At 31.6% G+C, this 16,352-nt stretch overlaps 2 protein-coding genes across 3 annotated transcripts in view; one reads left to right on the forward strand and one right to left on the reverse strand.

The window, feature by feature from the left end:
• Positions 1–13,702, reverse strand: LOC121127964 (serine/threonine-protein kinase Sgk1). 2 transcript variants are annotated; one of them, XM_071892798.1, is made up of 4 exons: positions 13,549–13,682; positions 3,863–4,835; positions 1,308–1,617; positions 1–1,211 (listed from the first exon to the last, which is right to left on the reverse strand). In XM_071892798.1, exons 2-4 carry the CDS (start codon positions 3,911–3,913, stop codon positions 484–486), a joined length of 1,089 nt encoding a protein of 362 aa, XP_071748899.1. In that variant the 5' UTR covers positions 3,914–4,835; positions 13,549–13,682; the 3' UTR covers positions 1–483. The 2 variants fall into 2 exon arrangements, with proteins under 2 accessions (XP_071748899.1, XP_040579479.1); XM_040723545.2 differs by lacking the exon at positions 3,863–4,835 and having other exon boundaries at positions 13,549–13,702.
• The window catches only part of LOC121128348 (uncharacterized), a 22,571-nt gene continuing 14,334 nt past the window's right edge, over positions 8,116–16,352 (forward strand). The window contains exons 1-2 of the mRNA XM_071892799.1: positions 8,116–8,280; positions 15,372–15,402. Coding sequence (XP_071748900.1) covers positions 8,218–8,280; positions 15,372–15,402 — 94 coding nt within the window. The 5' untranslated portion in view covers positions 8,116–8,217. The remainder of the gene's footprint in view (positions 8,281–15,371; positions 15,403–16,352) is intronic.

The following is a 16,352-nucleotide window of genomic DNA, read 5'->3' on the forward strand; positions in this document are numbered from 1 at the left end:
TTTAAATCAACACTTAAAAATCTATATGAACGTGTCATAGAGATTTGGTTAAACTATTTTTATTTAAAAAAAAAAAAAAGGAAATAAAAATATTACAATATTTGAATATCAAATATAATTATAATATTAATTAATATATATAAAAAAACTTTTAACAAAAGGCAATTAAACATTACTGAGGTAGATGCTTTATAATTTTTTTTAATCAATGTCTACATATTAAATAAGATTATGGGTTGAAGGAGGGAAAATGAAAGAACTTACCATGTAACTAAAATATGTATTAGTTTTTTTCCATTCTTTGCTTTAAAAAAAAAATCAAAATTTTCATTTTGTGTTGCTATTGACCGATTTCAATTTTTGATTTCCGAAAAAATAAAATATGTATGTATTGCACAAAAAATGTTAATTAATTAATTATGAGACGGGGTATAAGGGGGTACAAATATAATAGAGAGGGGGAAAAGAACTTAATCTTTATCGTCATTGGCACAAAATCCTTTTGTCATCTTCAAAAGACGAGTATTCGAAATGCGTAACATCGTCATCGCTCAGTAACATGGGATCAAAGGGAGCAGGTAGTGAGGAGAGACTCTCAGACGTGAGATTATGATAATTTGCAAAGAAAGGAAGATTGATTAGTTGAGTAGCGGACTCAATCCGATCATTTTCGTACACAAAAATGCTTCTTAGTACAGCCCGTGACTCTGAAGAGAGTCCTCGATCCTCTGGAATCTCATAATTCAAGTTCATAATATTACTGATTGTATGGGATTTAACTTCTACATCAAAAGGCCTTTCTCCAAATAATAGCTCGTATAAAAAAACGCCAAAGGCCCAAATATCATCCTTCACATGATTGGGGTCGCCCTCTGAAGTAAATGACTCTGGACTCATATACTCTGTTGTACCAGACAACTTTTGCCGTGTTATATTTTTACGAGAGATGGGTATGGAGAGCCCGAAATCAGTTAATTTGATGTGTCCTCGAGAATCAACGAGGATGTTGCAAGGCTTGAGATCCCGATAGGCGATTTTGAGTATGGTATGCAGGTATATAAGTGCAAAAAGAACTTCTGAGCCATAGAAAGCCGTATGAGATTCGTTGAAAAAAGACACGCGGTTCAGGAGGGTTCGCATGTCACCCCCTCCGCAAAAGTCGAGGACGAAATATTCTTTTTGTTGGCCAATGTGGTGATAATGAAGTCTCACTAAAATAAATAGTTAAAAATATACATAAATTAAATATGGGAAATTGGAAATGGTATTTGAATAATACTTGAGTGTATGATATAAATAGTATGTACCTATGAAAGGATGACCTGCTTTTGACAGGGTGAGAAACTCATCCGTGGGCTTTCCTGAATATCTTTTAGGAGCAACTTTGATGGCGTAGACTTTTCCTCCAAAGGATGCAAGATACACCTTTCCATAGCCTCCTTCTCCAAGCGTTCTTTTATATTCAAATCCTGAGAGTGAGGAAATAGTACCAATGGATGGGATGATATCCTCTGCCACTTTGACTTGAGCAGCCCCTCCATCGTGTTTATTATTAGAACTATTGTGGTCCTCCACAACTCGAACGACGGAGAATCGTCCTTTGGCCATGGCGAAGGACTAGGAAGAAGAGGGAAAGGATATTATTAATGATGGTGATGGAATCAAATTCAAAAACCCTCTGAATTTATTATTAATCATTTCCATTTTCTAATTCACCAACAATAAACATCAACGATTGCCTATTTTTTAAGGGGAGGGGGGCGTTAAAGGACATGATATTGGTGTAGAGTACTAACACCTAAGTTAGTTGGAAGAAACGTCATTTTTTGTTTCCCCCCATTATTTTCTTTGGCCACCCTCAGCAGCAAGCTCGCTGTTGCAGCACGGACATGTTGTGTTACTACAACATTATCTCTCTTTTTTTCTTCTTTTTTTACTTAATAGTAGCAATAAGAGGGTGCGAGGAATAGAAACGATACAAACGAGGGATTTTAGCTTCAATTTACTACATCAGGTAATCCTTACCCCCTAAAAAAATCATTCTAATTTTCCCTTCCTCCATTTAAAATCATTTCATTTGTTAAAAAGTGAGGGAGCTGCTCCTGCATATGGGGTATGTAAAAAACAACATGGCGGAATATGTAAGAACCAATCCTCAAGCGGGATTTTACATATACATAAAAATATTATATAAAAATCCACTACATCTCACATGAATTATGATTAAGCTGTACTTTCTGGCACCCCTGTTTATTTTTAAGAGTGTGTGTGTGAGGGGGAGGAGAGCTTCATGAAATCATGTATCAACTAAAAATAGATGACTAAAAATATATATAGTACTCGTTATTTATTTATCCAATTAATCGGTCAACAACAGGCGGGAATCTCTCATTTTTTACTACTTATAGGCGTCACTCAATTATGTACAACGTATTGTATATTGTAGAATGATTAATACTGAATGGATTATATAACGGATGCTATAATATATTCACTGTAATAATGAGTAGGAAGTCCCGAATTATTTCTTGAGACGCAAAGGGAGCTGAGAGGGGAAGGGAAAATCCAGGTACTAGTTAACCCCTTCCCGCCTTTTATATATCAACAATGGATTCCATTATTATTAGTTCTTAAAAAACTGTATAGGTGGCTCTCTACAAAAAAAAACCCAAAAAAACACTCTCATATTATGTAACAAAACAATGGATATCCCTTTTGGCCCGAAAACCTTCCTCATTCCTTTCATATTTTGAGTAATAAACCTTAGATAACATTTTATTCTTAACGGAACTTGGCACTTTTTAAATAATCACGCAACCTTGAAGGATATGTATAATATTTTATGCTTTTCTTAGGGGTTCCCCGTTTTCCCTAGATTTTACAAATACAAAGAAAATGCCCGATAGAAATAAATATTTCCTACAGGAAATCTTACATTTAATAATTTTATAACTTAAGCAATACTTTTATAAAGTTAATTAAATTAGTGTGATTATAATTTGATTTCCAAAAAAGAGAACACAATTAGTAAATGACTAATGAGTGTCGGTTTTAAGGGAGGTTTATTTTATAATTAACGTTTCAAATAAGATATTAAATTAAAACATGCGTTGGCAGGGAGAAAAGGGTGATTATCCTAACACGTGGCTTATTATTACTGAAGTACAAATTATATGAGTTTATTAAAAAGCGACACGTCGTTACATTTTGTTGTACCACGCAATCTTTCATACGAAAAGAAACAGATGAAAAAGGTTTATGATTAATTTTTTTCCCCCAGTAAATATTACATTTCAGAGTATTTATTATTTACTAGCGATTTGTACTGATAATATCAGTAAACGTAGCATTAAGGTAAAAAGTACCTGCAAAAACGGCGGGTACCCCGTCGACAATTACTCGTTCTAAGATAAAACTTAAAATAAGTATTCGGATCTTTATTAATTGGTGAGTAACGGTTTTTATACGGATATTTGTATTCATATATCTATCTTTATTAACAGGTTATTTTTTAGTCTTTCCCTTTCGATATGAGTACTTGTCTAGAACGTGATTACTCTTATTATATCACGCAACCTTTCCTTCAAAAAGAAACCTGGAAAAATGGCCCAAAATCAGTTGGTACTAGAGCCGGAACCATAGGAACTAAGATGCCCCTGTGCTTTAGCAACTAATTTAGAATAAGTGATATATTTCTATAATAAAAATAGTAAGGATGGGTGATTATGACAGCACTATTATATGCCCCACCTATCTGGTGTACCTGGTTGGTACTTAGCCAATTCTTCTCAATCATGGAAATATTATTCAACAATTATTGGGAATTGGTGACACCTTAACAAGAACTAATTCCACTACTTACAACAAAATATGCTTTGTATTTTTGTATTAGTGAGGAAACGAAGTGGTTCATAGTTTTTGAAACGTCAGTGTTTGTCTTAAAACTCAGCAAGAAATGCTAACAATTATGACTCTCAATTGTTTGTTTCCCGCGCTTTAACCCATCTCCAGGATCGTCAGAAATCATTTCACAGTAAGTGGGGAATCCCCCCACTTTTCTTTGTTATTGTCTTTCAAAAAGTGAGAGGATGGTGTACCTCCTGTTATGGCCCATATTCTCATTAGTAACTTTGTTGAGTTCTTCAGAAGGTTCCTGGTAATTAAGGCTATATTTTAACAAATTAATCGCAGGTATAAAAATACACGGTTCTGCTTGAATCCGAAGTTCATTTACCATATTTACCCGGTTTCCACAAATAATGTCCAAAACCCATTATTATTATTATTGCAAATCCTTCATTAAATATTAATCATCTTTATTTTTTGGTTACAACTTGTACCCTTTGCTTATACAATTTACAACTGGTACCATTTGCTTATACAATTTACAACTTATACACAACTTATCTGTTTGAATCAGGGCTTTAGGGACCCAAAAGTGTCAAAAAATAGTTCAAAAGACTCATTCAAAAGTGTCTTACAACGGAGGAGATTGGTTTCTTTCAATTCTGGTGTCAAAAGTTGCCGCACCACCTTCACACGGATTTTTTCACCCACTTTTTTGTTAGCTCTCTGGACAGTCTGATGTGAAATCCCGAAATCGCTTTCATGGGCCCTCATGGACTTGTGGGGATTGGCCTGGGCTGTTTTCTTTAACTCCTCCGGATCCCCTTTGGTCATTTTGAGAGAGCTCTTCTTCCTCTCCAACGTTCCAGACTTGCTAACGGTATAGCCCGACTGCTTGGAATGCGCAATCACGTTCAAATGTCATTTTCTCGACTTGTGCATAAGCTAGAGAGCTCAGATTTGTTTTGTTTTGTAATTCATTGTTAATGCTTTAATATATCGAAATACAAATTAATTTCAAATATTAAATTTTTTCAATTTTTTTCTTCAAAAATCTACGGCTATTCACAGAAAATTATTTTTTTGGAAAAAAAAAAATTCAAAAATTAAATTTTTTGGAGAACAATTTTACAAATAAAATTTCACATTTCTTTAATCATATTGCAAAAATCAACAATAAGTCACTTGGCGACACTCCTGGTGAAAATAAAAGAAGCTGAAAAATTGTCTAAGATAATAACAGCGTCCCCATCATGCCGTTTTATTAAATTAGCTGCAAACAGCAAACAGAGAAGAAGGAAAAAACTACAAATCAACTTTGTACCTCGCGAGGATTTTGACAGGAATCGACCGCTGTCGATCCTCAATTCTACCCTTAGTCAAACAAATGAGATACACTTATAACCAAGGTTTTGTCAATCGTTTCAAGTGGTTCCGGTTCTTGAACAGCTGGGAATCGGAACTCACAAAGTCGAACTGAGACCGGAACCGAAATCGCTATATATTGTTTATCGGTCTCGGTTCTTGTGCTTTTGTTCCTTTATAGAATATATACAGAAAAGAAAAAATATATTTCAATAATAAATAAATTAGGTTTAATCAATAAGTCTATTATCTAACTTTTTTTTTTGTGAAATTGCAGTGTTTTCCAATGATTTTTGTTACAGTTTTATCTGAGTTTCAAATAGCTAAGGGCTTCTTATGGATCTTAAAAGGGGTTTTAGGTAGATTATGGATCCAGGTCCGCTAGTAAGCTTGTCGTGTCCTAAAATATAATAACTATATTATCTCTTAAGCCTGGGATTTCCAAACTTTACTATGCTAAGTCCCCCTCCCCACCTACAATGATACATTTTTAGCTGGGCCCCCTTTGAACGAAACATGTGTAGACTGAAAGCAATAATCAATTTTCTATCTTCCTGTCCCCCCTCCTAGCCTCCCCTCGCGGTGCCTCCATTGAAAACAATTGTCTTAAGCAACCTTAGCCTTCAGGGCCCCTGCTGGAAATTGGGACACGACGCACTCTGCGTATAAAGTGCCTGTTGCCAAACTGAGCATTTATAAAAAAAAAAAGACCAGACAGTGTAGATAAAAGAATGGGCTTGTGGGCTCCTATAATATTTCTTAAGCCAGGGTTTCTCAAACTTCACTATGCCCCGTTCCCCCTACACTTATACATTTTAAACTGAGGCCCCCTTTATACGAGTTTTGGGGGAGCTTGGGCCACTACGCTCTCTCTGTAAAATGTAGCTACGGTCTTGTTTGTATCTAATATCATTTCATGGTCCGAATTTTTTAGCAATGCCCCTTGTTTTAAGTCCCTGAGCCTGTATAAAAAAGAACTGAGACCAAAGACTGGGACCGATAGAACCGCTGAATTTGAACTGGGTAAAACCTTGTGTATTCATCTATATAGTTAATTGGGCAGTTTTGTGGTTAAGACCAGTTGAAGCCTAGATGATTTGTTTTTTTAAATCTAGTTGCTTCGGCCTTGATATTGACAACATTATTTTAGTAGGGACCTTCAAAAGGTGAATAAGAATTATCCTTGTTGATAGAAATTGAGGATGATTCATGAAGATATACAAATGTAATCCACAATTACTTTTGTTCATGGGCTACATAATATGTTCTATGAACATAGACTATGATTTATGAATATATTCTCGTTTTACTTAAATAAAGGAATGAACAATCAGAGAGTTATCATATCATACCTTTTGTTTGTATGTGTACTTGCTTAAATCACCTGTCAATTAACAAATCAAACAAACTTATTATTGTCTAGGAGACAGTTTGTGTATCTATGTATTTGATGGGATCTTGGAGACACAGAGAGACCTCTTATTTATTTGATTAAACTGCAGTACGTCTGATATAAATTCAACATACATAATTTAAATCATTTTGATCATTTAAAATCACTCATTTGCTATGTATTTACGAATAATAATTTATTTTGTGCATTTGGACTATCTAATGTACCACAAAATCCGTTTGATTAATTAGTAATTTTCAAAATCAAAATCGATAAAATAGTAGCATAAATAAAGGGTGACCAACAGTGGCATTGGAATGTATTTGCAACGGAGTGTGGCAAATTATATAATGATCACGTCATCAATGGCCTCCATAGGATTATACTATTAGAAAATTTGACAGATTTTATAAAGAACTTTTTACAGAACTGACATTTTTTAAAGAATTTAGAGTTAATTTTTTGGGAAGGACAATAGCCCTTTCGCCCCTACGGGTTTGTCATCACTATTGATCAACCACCGACCTCTTTTCCACTATTTCTTTTAAAAGAACAGATCAATAATCTTTTTATTATTTCCATGCATTTTTAAAACAATTCCTTCTCAGTGTATTTACATTTTTAAAAACTATTTATTGTGGTGACCTCAATAAAGAGCGGTGCCTGGTGTAATACCCAATATATGCTACCCCTATAAAACCAGCCTTGGTTACAACTTGAGGACTAAATATTGATTTAGAGAAAGTTGATCGACATACAGGGCTGTGACTAGGGGTGGGGGGGTCACACCTCCCTGACTAAAAGTTTTTTGTCAAATTCGTTGGAAATAATTTTTTTTTTGTCAAATTTGTGGAAAATAAAATATTTTTTGTCATATTTGTGAAAAAACCCCGTTTTTTTGTCAAATTTGTTGAAATAAAACGTTTTTGTCAAATTTGTTGAAATAAAACGTTTTTGTCAAATTTGTTGAAATAAAACTTTTTTGTCAAATTTGTTGAAGAGAAAAATGGAGATATTTGAAATTAACAAGTATCTGTATTCAAAATTATGTATTAAACTTTATTATATGAAACTATTCTAAACATTTTTTAAAATCTGTCTTTTAAAAAAAAACAAAAGGAAAAAAATGCCAAAATAAACTTAACTTTAAAGTCTTTCTAAAAATAATCATTTGTAAAATTTTGTCTTTGGTCACTTTACTAACATTATATTTTTCAAATTTGTCATTTTTATAAGAAAACATTCAGTTAATTTGACAAAACAATTCAAATCCCTAAAAACTAAATAAAACCCTAAAAAAAAAAGAAGGAAAATCGTGATCCTGGGGCTCCCAATCAAGAGCAGAGCCTAGGGCTAATGCTTCCCTGAAAACGACCTTTTTTACGACTTGTACACAACATATATTTTGTAGGAGGCATACAGAATGGGTTTCCTATGACGTATAATTCTAAAAGAACCGAGGTTTGACTGTGACAAAGAAATATTATTTATGGGGGAAAGATTGGAAAGGTATTCATATTTTCAAGTTGTTATTGTGGACTCAAGTTATATACACTGTATACGTTAAATTTTTGTATATCTAACTACATACTACAAAAAATACTCTTAGAGGTATGGGCGACAAAAGATATGGCTCTTTGGCGCTATTTTATCTTCAAACGCTAGTTTGTACTTTTGTGAGTATGTTTCTTAAATATCACAAATGGGAAATAATATAATATATTATCTTATGTACAAATGCCACATGTAATGTGTCAAAATAAAAACAGTCTTGAACAAAAATTTAGAAAAGGTTATATAATACATGTCTAAAATTTTACATTATATAACACATGGGGTTTAAAGAACCACCCTTAACAAAGAAAACTCGTTGGTTTTTTTTTTTGTTCAAAATTGGTCTTTTTAAGTTATTATTTTTATATCATTTGATTAGTTTACTTTTCAAGCCATTGCTTAGTTTGAACACTAATTTTTCTCATCAAGAGGTAATATAAAATTAAAATACGAAATTGTTTTTTGAATAAAAAAATTAGCGTCGTCACACTTAACGTGCAATAACTCACAAACTAGAGGACAGAATGTCATAAAAATTATTCCTCCTCTCTATTCAACAACTCTCACTTAAAATTTTGACATTTGATGATTAATGAAATCTTATTTGTCAAATTTTGCTTTCATAAATAAAAATCTTCAACATTTGCCAAAAAACGGGCTTAACTGTTGATTTGATAATTAGATTTATCAATTCAATGATTAAAATATTTTCCCTTGCCGGATCCCTTTACTCAAAAACGACTTGATTCAATGCTTAAAAACTCAGGAGTTCATATTCAATTACACAAACTCGAATCCAACACTAATATTCATGACATACCCAAAGGTAATCAAACCCCTTTTTTTACATAAAACAATATTTCTGCATGTCATTGAACCATACGATGTAAAAGGTAACTCCATCATGTTGTAATTAGAGACTTTTTTTTTTTTTTTTTTTTTTTTGCAAACAAAGGCATTATTGTGATACATTTATTCAAATACTATGCATCCAACTTGGATTTGTTGTTTTGGTACAATAACACAAAATCAATATTGAAGAAAGAAATCATGAAAAGGGGATAATTCCAACATAATAATTCTACTTATTTATATAAACGAGTACGTACAAGTCCACATTTATAGGTACCCAGATGGTCCATTGAAATCTGAACACTTAATAATTCAATTTTTTGATTTATATTAAAGTATAAACAGTTAATTACAAAAAAAAAAGAACTTGAGCTCTCTAGCTTACGTACAAGCTGTGAAAAAGACAATTGAACGTGATCGACGAATTTCCATTTGCGCACTCCAAGCAGTTGGGCACCGTCTATGGCGTTAGTAAGTCGGAAACGTTGGAGAAGAAGAAGGGTTCTGTCAAAAAGGCAACCTGAACCAGGAGGAGTTAAATAAAACAGTCAAGGCCAATCCACTCAACTCCATGAGGGCCCATGGAAGAGATCTCAGGATTTCAAACCAGACTGTCCAAAAAGTGGGTACAGAGCTTTGGTAGGATGGAGAGACCACTTTTGCCACCATCAATGAAAGAAAACTATATATTTTGCTACAGGACTGTTAAATGAGTCTTTTGAGTTCTTTTGAACTATTTTTTGAGACTTTTGGCCTCCTTAGAGCCCTGGTGCAAGTCCCTTCGACTATTCATGTAGATATTGAGTGGAAGGCTTGCAGTGTCTGTCACCCAAACACCTTCAAAGTCACAGTCAGTCAGTAAAGGAACACAAGGCCAGAGGACTACATCTGCAGCGTAACGAGCCCTTCCACTGCCACCTGGAATCCATCATTATCGCCAAGGACGGTTATATTAATGATTAAGCGAGCTCAGACGTACATCTTTTTACAGTATTCATTTTGTTGAAATTCTATTGTTAAATAATAAATTATATCTTGTTGAAGTTAAAAATTCAGAGTGTTCCGATTTCATTAGACCATTTGGTATATATACAACTCGTGTCTGTTTATATTTTTGTTCTGAACGATCTGTACCATCTCTTTTTAAATAGAATATTACCAAACCAGAGTTTGAACTCATGTAGACAATAATGCTGGTAGGCGCCCAGTCGTTATGCTCAGAATATGGGCGCCTTACAGGGTATTATAAAATGTATTGGCATCTCAACATCTGATATGTTTTGCATGACGGTCCTATTTGTTCCAGACGGTCAGTACTAAAGCTGAATAAAGTCTAATAAATAAAGTTAAGTGACCTCATCAAGGACCAAAAAAGTTTTTAGGACTGATATGCAGGACTAAACTGGACAGAACTGCAGTTTTCAGTCCAAAATAAGGACTGGCACAACACTACTGATGATTATTCCCCTAAATAAGGAATGTCCAAAAGGTAGTTCGTGGGAAGCCCACTTAAAAATTAAGCTCCGTCCATAACTCATTCTCACTTCAAGTTGTATTTTATAGCAAAATTGTCACAATATCATCAAAACGAGTAGAACGCGCATAATAGTCATTGAATTTTTTTTTTCTGGATTTCATTTTCTTGTATTTGACCAAATTATGTAGCTAAGCAAAAAACAAAACCAAGCACCCCCCCCCTCCCCTGATTGGTCTTTAAAAAATGAAATTAGATTCGGCTCTTTTTTAATATTTGGCCTGAATTTGAAATAATTTTGTATTTAATAGTTTTGTTTTATGAAGCCATTTTTCATAAAATTTAATTTATTAGGATCTGTGGCCCATTGAAAGATTTCAAGTGGCAATGCAGCCCATCATCATATTATCCCTGTCCTAAATAATAAAAAAGGAGTCTAAAGTAACAAACTCATCAAGGCGTCCGCAGGATTATATTTTTTTGTTTGGGGGGGAGTTGTGTTTTGGAATTTTTTTTTAAATTCAAGAATTTGAAAAATTAACAAAATAAAATTTTAAATCATTTTGGAAAAATATTCAAAAATACACAGCTACTCACAAAAAATTCAATTTCAATTATATATATATTTTTTTTAAATATTAAATAATTTAATTTTTTTAAAATAATTTAAAATCCATAGGTTTTTTCAGAAAATATAATTTATTGGAAAAAAAATTGAAAAATTAAACTAAATTTCAAATATTAAATTTGTTGAAATAATATTCAAATATTAAATTTTTTGAAATAATATTCAAATATTAAATTTACTAGTAAAAAACAAACATTCCTTAATTGGGGTGGGGGGATACAGGCATCCAGCCCACCCCCTACGGACATCCCTGCTCACACTACAAACCAAGCGACGGAAATAAGACTACTTCTTCATTTTTGTATAAATTTGATTTCGCTACGTAATTACTCTTTTGTACACTAGGGAGTCCTGATAATTATACCTAAGACTAACTACGCAACCTCAATTAATTCAGCCTTTTAATTGAACAAAATAAAGTTTTTTGATTTAGTTGGCTCTAAGGCCAGGGCCGTGACTAGTGTTTTAGTTTTGACAAGAATAAACGTTTTTAACAGAATGTTGATGTTATTTTAGTAACTTCCAAATTTTATAATTTTTTTGGATAAGACAAAAAACTTTGCAATGTTTCAATTTCTTCGAAGAGACAACATTTGAGTGGGTGGAACTCAAATGGAAAAATATATTTTTTTTTGACAATGTGCAGAGTTAATTTTTTTTTGAAGTATATAACTTTTTAGCTCTCCACAAAAATCATTTTTTTAAGTAAGATGCAATTTTGAATACAGTACATTGTTACAACAATTAGAAATAACTGATAATTTTTCTCTCTCCATTAATTTGACATCTTTTATCAAAAAGAAACCCTTATTTTCAATTCTAAAATTTATTTCTTAATAATGTTGGTACGTACAATTGTCTGCAACGATTACATTGTTTGTTTGTTTTTGAGATATAAAAAGCTAATATTTCATTTGGCATACTTTGCGATTTTCTACCAATTTACTATAAGAAAAATATTTTGATAAAGTTTGTTTAATAATGTTTTCAAGTTCTATAAAGTCTTAGTGTTGAGTCCAATTCGAGTCTTAAATCTTTGATTTTTAACTCAAGTCTATGAAATGCAGACTCAAAGTTATATTAATTGATCTATATATTAAATGATAATGTGTGTGTCCGTTAATCAGGGGCAAACCAATTAATGGATTTTGCTGATTTTTTTTTCTGGGTTTTTAAGGCTCAAGAAATGTTTCTGGGAACAATTTTTTTGGCCTACAAGGCCCTGGCGACCTTTAAATAGCATTGTTCTAAAAACCAACTTTTTGACTAACAACCGAATATTTCCTATTAAACAAAAAATAAAGAACTGAAATTTGAAGAATTATTTTCGCTAATGTTACTATTTATCTTTGCACACTTTTTTGTAAAGGAGATTATAAGGTTTAAGGGGAAAAAATAAATAAGAGAATAAGACAAAGGATTTTTGACAATAATATGAAAGTTGAGCGAACGACGGTTCAACTAGAATATTTGTTCTACTGTAAACCTTATAATCACCTTTAAAAAAAAAAGAATTCTTAATTAATTTGAATTTCTTAATAGTGCAGGCAACGCCGGACAAATCTATCCTAGTACACTTTGAATTATTGGCAACAAGGTTAGTCCGTCAATATTACAGCAAAAACATTAAAACTGACAAGATTATTAGTAAAACAATTTTCCTTCAAAAAATTACTCTAACTATTCACATCTGTTTTTACGCAACAATTATTGACATAATTTTATAGAACTGTTGAAAAAATTAATTATCGGGAAAATTCATTAAAAACAATGTGAAAGATTGTAAATGTTTTTATAATTTAGCATTTTGTAAAAAAAAAAGAAGTTATTTTAGAAAAATAAACAATCTTTCAAAAGTTTTTAAAGAATGTTCCCCCAAATGCATTTTTTATTTCAATACGAGGACAATGGTTATTATTTACTCATACCTATTGTGCTAATTTTGAGCGGTTGCAATGATCAATGCTATAGAACATATAAATAGATGTCGATTGCTAAGAAAAACATTGTCCTAGTCCCCACCATGAGCTCACAGTACGAGAAAACAATTGAGATTGGAGCTCTACTCTGAGCAGGATTGTTGTAGAAGGCCATCTGAGAGCAGACTGTTGCCTCGAAGAAGACGATTTACAATATTTTCAATGCATAGGACAATGTTTTTTCGTAGCAATTCAAGCTAATTATGTGTTCTAGAATATTACTTATAGGAAAATTGTAAAAAAAAAAAATGACTCATAACCTCTTAGTATCTGTAGTTTAAAGTCGCAGAGCATATCAAAAGACGCTTAACCTTTGTATATGTCAAAAAAAAAAACTAACAATACAAAGGCTGTGGACATCTGAATCCCCAATAAATTTAAGAATTAAATTTGAAATAAGAAAATGACGTTTTCTTTTGTGTGTCTACATTATATATTCTATAAATAAACTACTTACAACTGTCGAAGAGTCCGTCTTCACTTTATACAAAAGGTTGCTCAAAATTTTGTAGTAATTGTTGAAGATATTTTTGTGTTTAATATGTATCAGTGTATTCTTTTAAACTCTTGAATGCATAGGAAATGTTTAATTCAACTCTCTGATATTGACTAATTATCTTTTATCTTCTTCATTTTATTACCTTTTTTGAAGATAGACAAACACTGTTAATGAATAATGTTCGAAAACACTTATCTCGTTTTTACGTAGTATTGTTTATTGTTTGAATCTATTGATGAACCTAGTCCAATAACAATAATAACGAAAAATAAGAATAATAAAAACAGTCTTCACTATACACAAAAATCATGCAGTTAAGTAGGGAGTATGAGGCATAATTTTGTTAGAGAATATAATAATTATTATTTATAAGATTAGATATTCGAGACATAGAGACTCCAAGACTTTTATACAAGCAAGGACCCGTTAAGACATTTTACCTTCATTCTTTCAATTAGAAAAAGCAAAATGACGGTAATGTGATAAATTTTTTGACCATGTTTAGTTTTGCTCGTGAGATGTTTGTTTTATATAGTGATGGGACAATCCCCCCCCCAAAAAAAAAAAAATCCCGATTCCGATGCAATACTATTAAAAATTAACGATGCCGATTGCGATTCTTATTCTTTAATATTTAAAATAAAAGTTGAAAAACACAAATATCACATTTAAGTTGGACTTGGTTTTTGGATTTATTTTTTTTGAGAAAAATCATCAAGTAAAATATTTTTTGGAAAAAAAATTCGAAAGATTCAATTTTTTGGAAATATTAGAAATATTCACCTTGATATTGAAATTTTTTTCCCGCAACTATTCACAGAAATTAAAATTTTTGCACAAAATTTCAAAAATCCTTAGTTGTTTACAAAAAAATAAAATTTTTTGGGAAATAATTTCAAAAAATCCACAGCTGTTCTCAAAAAAATATTTTTTTGGGAAAAAAAAAAATCTTTTATACATAGTTTTTGAAAGAAAAATTCAAATATAAATCATTTTTGAGTAAAATTTCAAAAATACATAGTTATTCAAATTAAATTGTTAGAAATTACAATGCATGTGAAAGTAATTATTATACTAATACTAGTACTAATTTTAATTAATTAATGCAGCTCCCTTAGTTTTCAAAATTAAACTGGTAAAAATTCCAGATTCAAAATGTCTACTTATCAATTACGTACCCCGTAACTAATTTAATTATGTATGACTATTGTTTATTTGTAATAGTTTGTAAACAAAGCGACATAGAGTGCTCCGTCTTGTGGTAAAATAGTATAACTCACTGTATGGTGATATTATTTCATAAAAGTATAGAGGGTGCTGTGAAATTTTCAATAGCTGTGACATTTTTTTAAACAACAGGCTACAAACTGACATCACAATGTGGTTTCAGGGCGTCCGCATATATATACTATTTTAGGAAGGAGGGGCTTGGTTTTTTATAATTGTTTTGAAAAGAAATCAAACAATTAAATTTTGTTTTAAAACATTTAAAAAATCCTTAACTATTTAAAAAAATTAAATTTTTATGATAAAAATTTCAAAAATTATTTTTTTTTGTTTAAAAAAAGTTCAAAATTAATAGTTACATCAACAAATTAAATTTTTAGGATTTTTTTTTTTCAAAAAACATGCTTTACATGCTAAATTTCAGACTGATCTATTCAACTGTTTTGGATTCCACGAAGGAAAAAAATAGACTTATATTGATAAATTATTAATGATAAATAATTAGTAGTATTTAACCCTATTTTTACTATTTTTTTTTTTTTTTTTTTTTTCAGATACATTCGGGATCCACATTTCGAATCCCAGGTAATTAATTATTTTTTTCTACTAGATTTTATCAATATAGAACGTTTGCACATGGTGTAATAATGAAGTGACTGCGCCACCAAAGTGTTCATTTTTTAGTTATAAAATTTAGTATATACTCTCCAGCCTGATGTTACAGACTATTCATTTGTGACATCAGTAAAAACCCCTTCATTTTTTTTTTTAAATCAATACTTCACATCTATCGCCCACTGTTTTAAGAATAGTGCATCAAAAAGCTTACCAAATCCAATTTTCAAATCCATTTTACATAGTTTTATAGGAGCAAATTTGAAGTCGAGCAATCACACACCTCGTTACTTTTATTTTATCATGTAACCTTCAACCCAAAAAGAAACAGCTAAAAAGGTCCCAAACTCAGTTGGAAGGGAAGTGTTTCTTCTTAATTGAGAAATTATGATATAATAATTATGGATAATATTTCCCGGCTTAACAACATATAATTCTAATTCAACCAATCATCGTTCAGGCTCTGGTTATGAGAAAAGAAGCAGAAACATTGACAGCTGATGACGAAAAAAACAACTTGTACATTTATGTGTTAGTGGGATAATGTTGTGTATAGTTTCAAAATTTACACAGTGTTTAGTTGCCAGCCATCGATTTTCCTGTTGTTTTTTTTTTCCAAATGAGTGTTCTGAAATTTGATTGGTTCAATTCCAATTAATCCATAGTTGGAAAGAATTGGCTAAATATTAATTGATTTTATGTCTCATTTTGTTCTTGAAGGAAAGATTCAAGGATATGTAACAATCAGGTCACGAAGTGATCAAGGTAACAAAACACAGATAAGACACATTGTTACATCACGTAGTATTGCTCCGTAAGGAAACAAAAAAAGGCTCCAAATCAGTTGGTAATTAGTAGTGTTGAGACTTGGTCCAGCACCAATTTTTTTTTTTCGGTTCGGTCTTAAATGATTTTTTCTG

The sequence above is a fragment of the Lepeophtheirus salmonis genome, chromosome 13 (assembly GCF_016086655.4).
Source record: "Lepeophtheirus salmonis chromosome 13, UVic_Lsal_1.4, whole genome shotgun sequence".
NCBI classification, from domain to species: Eukaryota; Metazoa; Arthropoda; class Copepoda; order Siphonostomatoida; family Caligidae; genus Lepeophtheirus; species Lepeophtheirus salmonis.

What these genes read in the sequence shown, in the direction of transcription:
- LOC121127964 (XM_071892798.1), bottom strand. Translation starts at nt 3,913, where the DNA reads ATGAACCACTTCGTTTCCTCACTAATACAAAAATACAAAGCATATTTT. An exon ending in AATACAAAGCATATTTTGTT is followed by an intron (nt 1,618 to 3,862) that starts GTAAGTAGTGGA and finishes TCTTCTTCCTAG; the next exon opens with TCCTTCGCCATGGCCAAAGG. An exon ending in AGCAGGTCATCCTTTCATAG is followed by an intron (nt 1,212 to 1,307) that starts GTACATACTATT and finishes TATTTATTTTAG; the next exon opens with TGAGACTTCATTATCACCAC.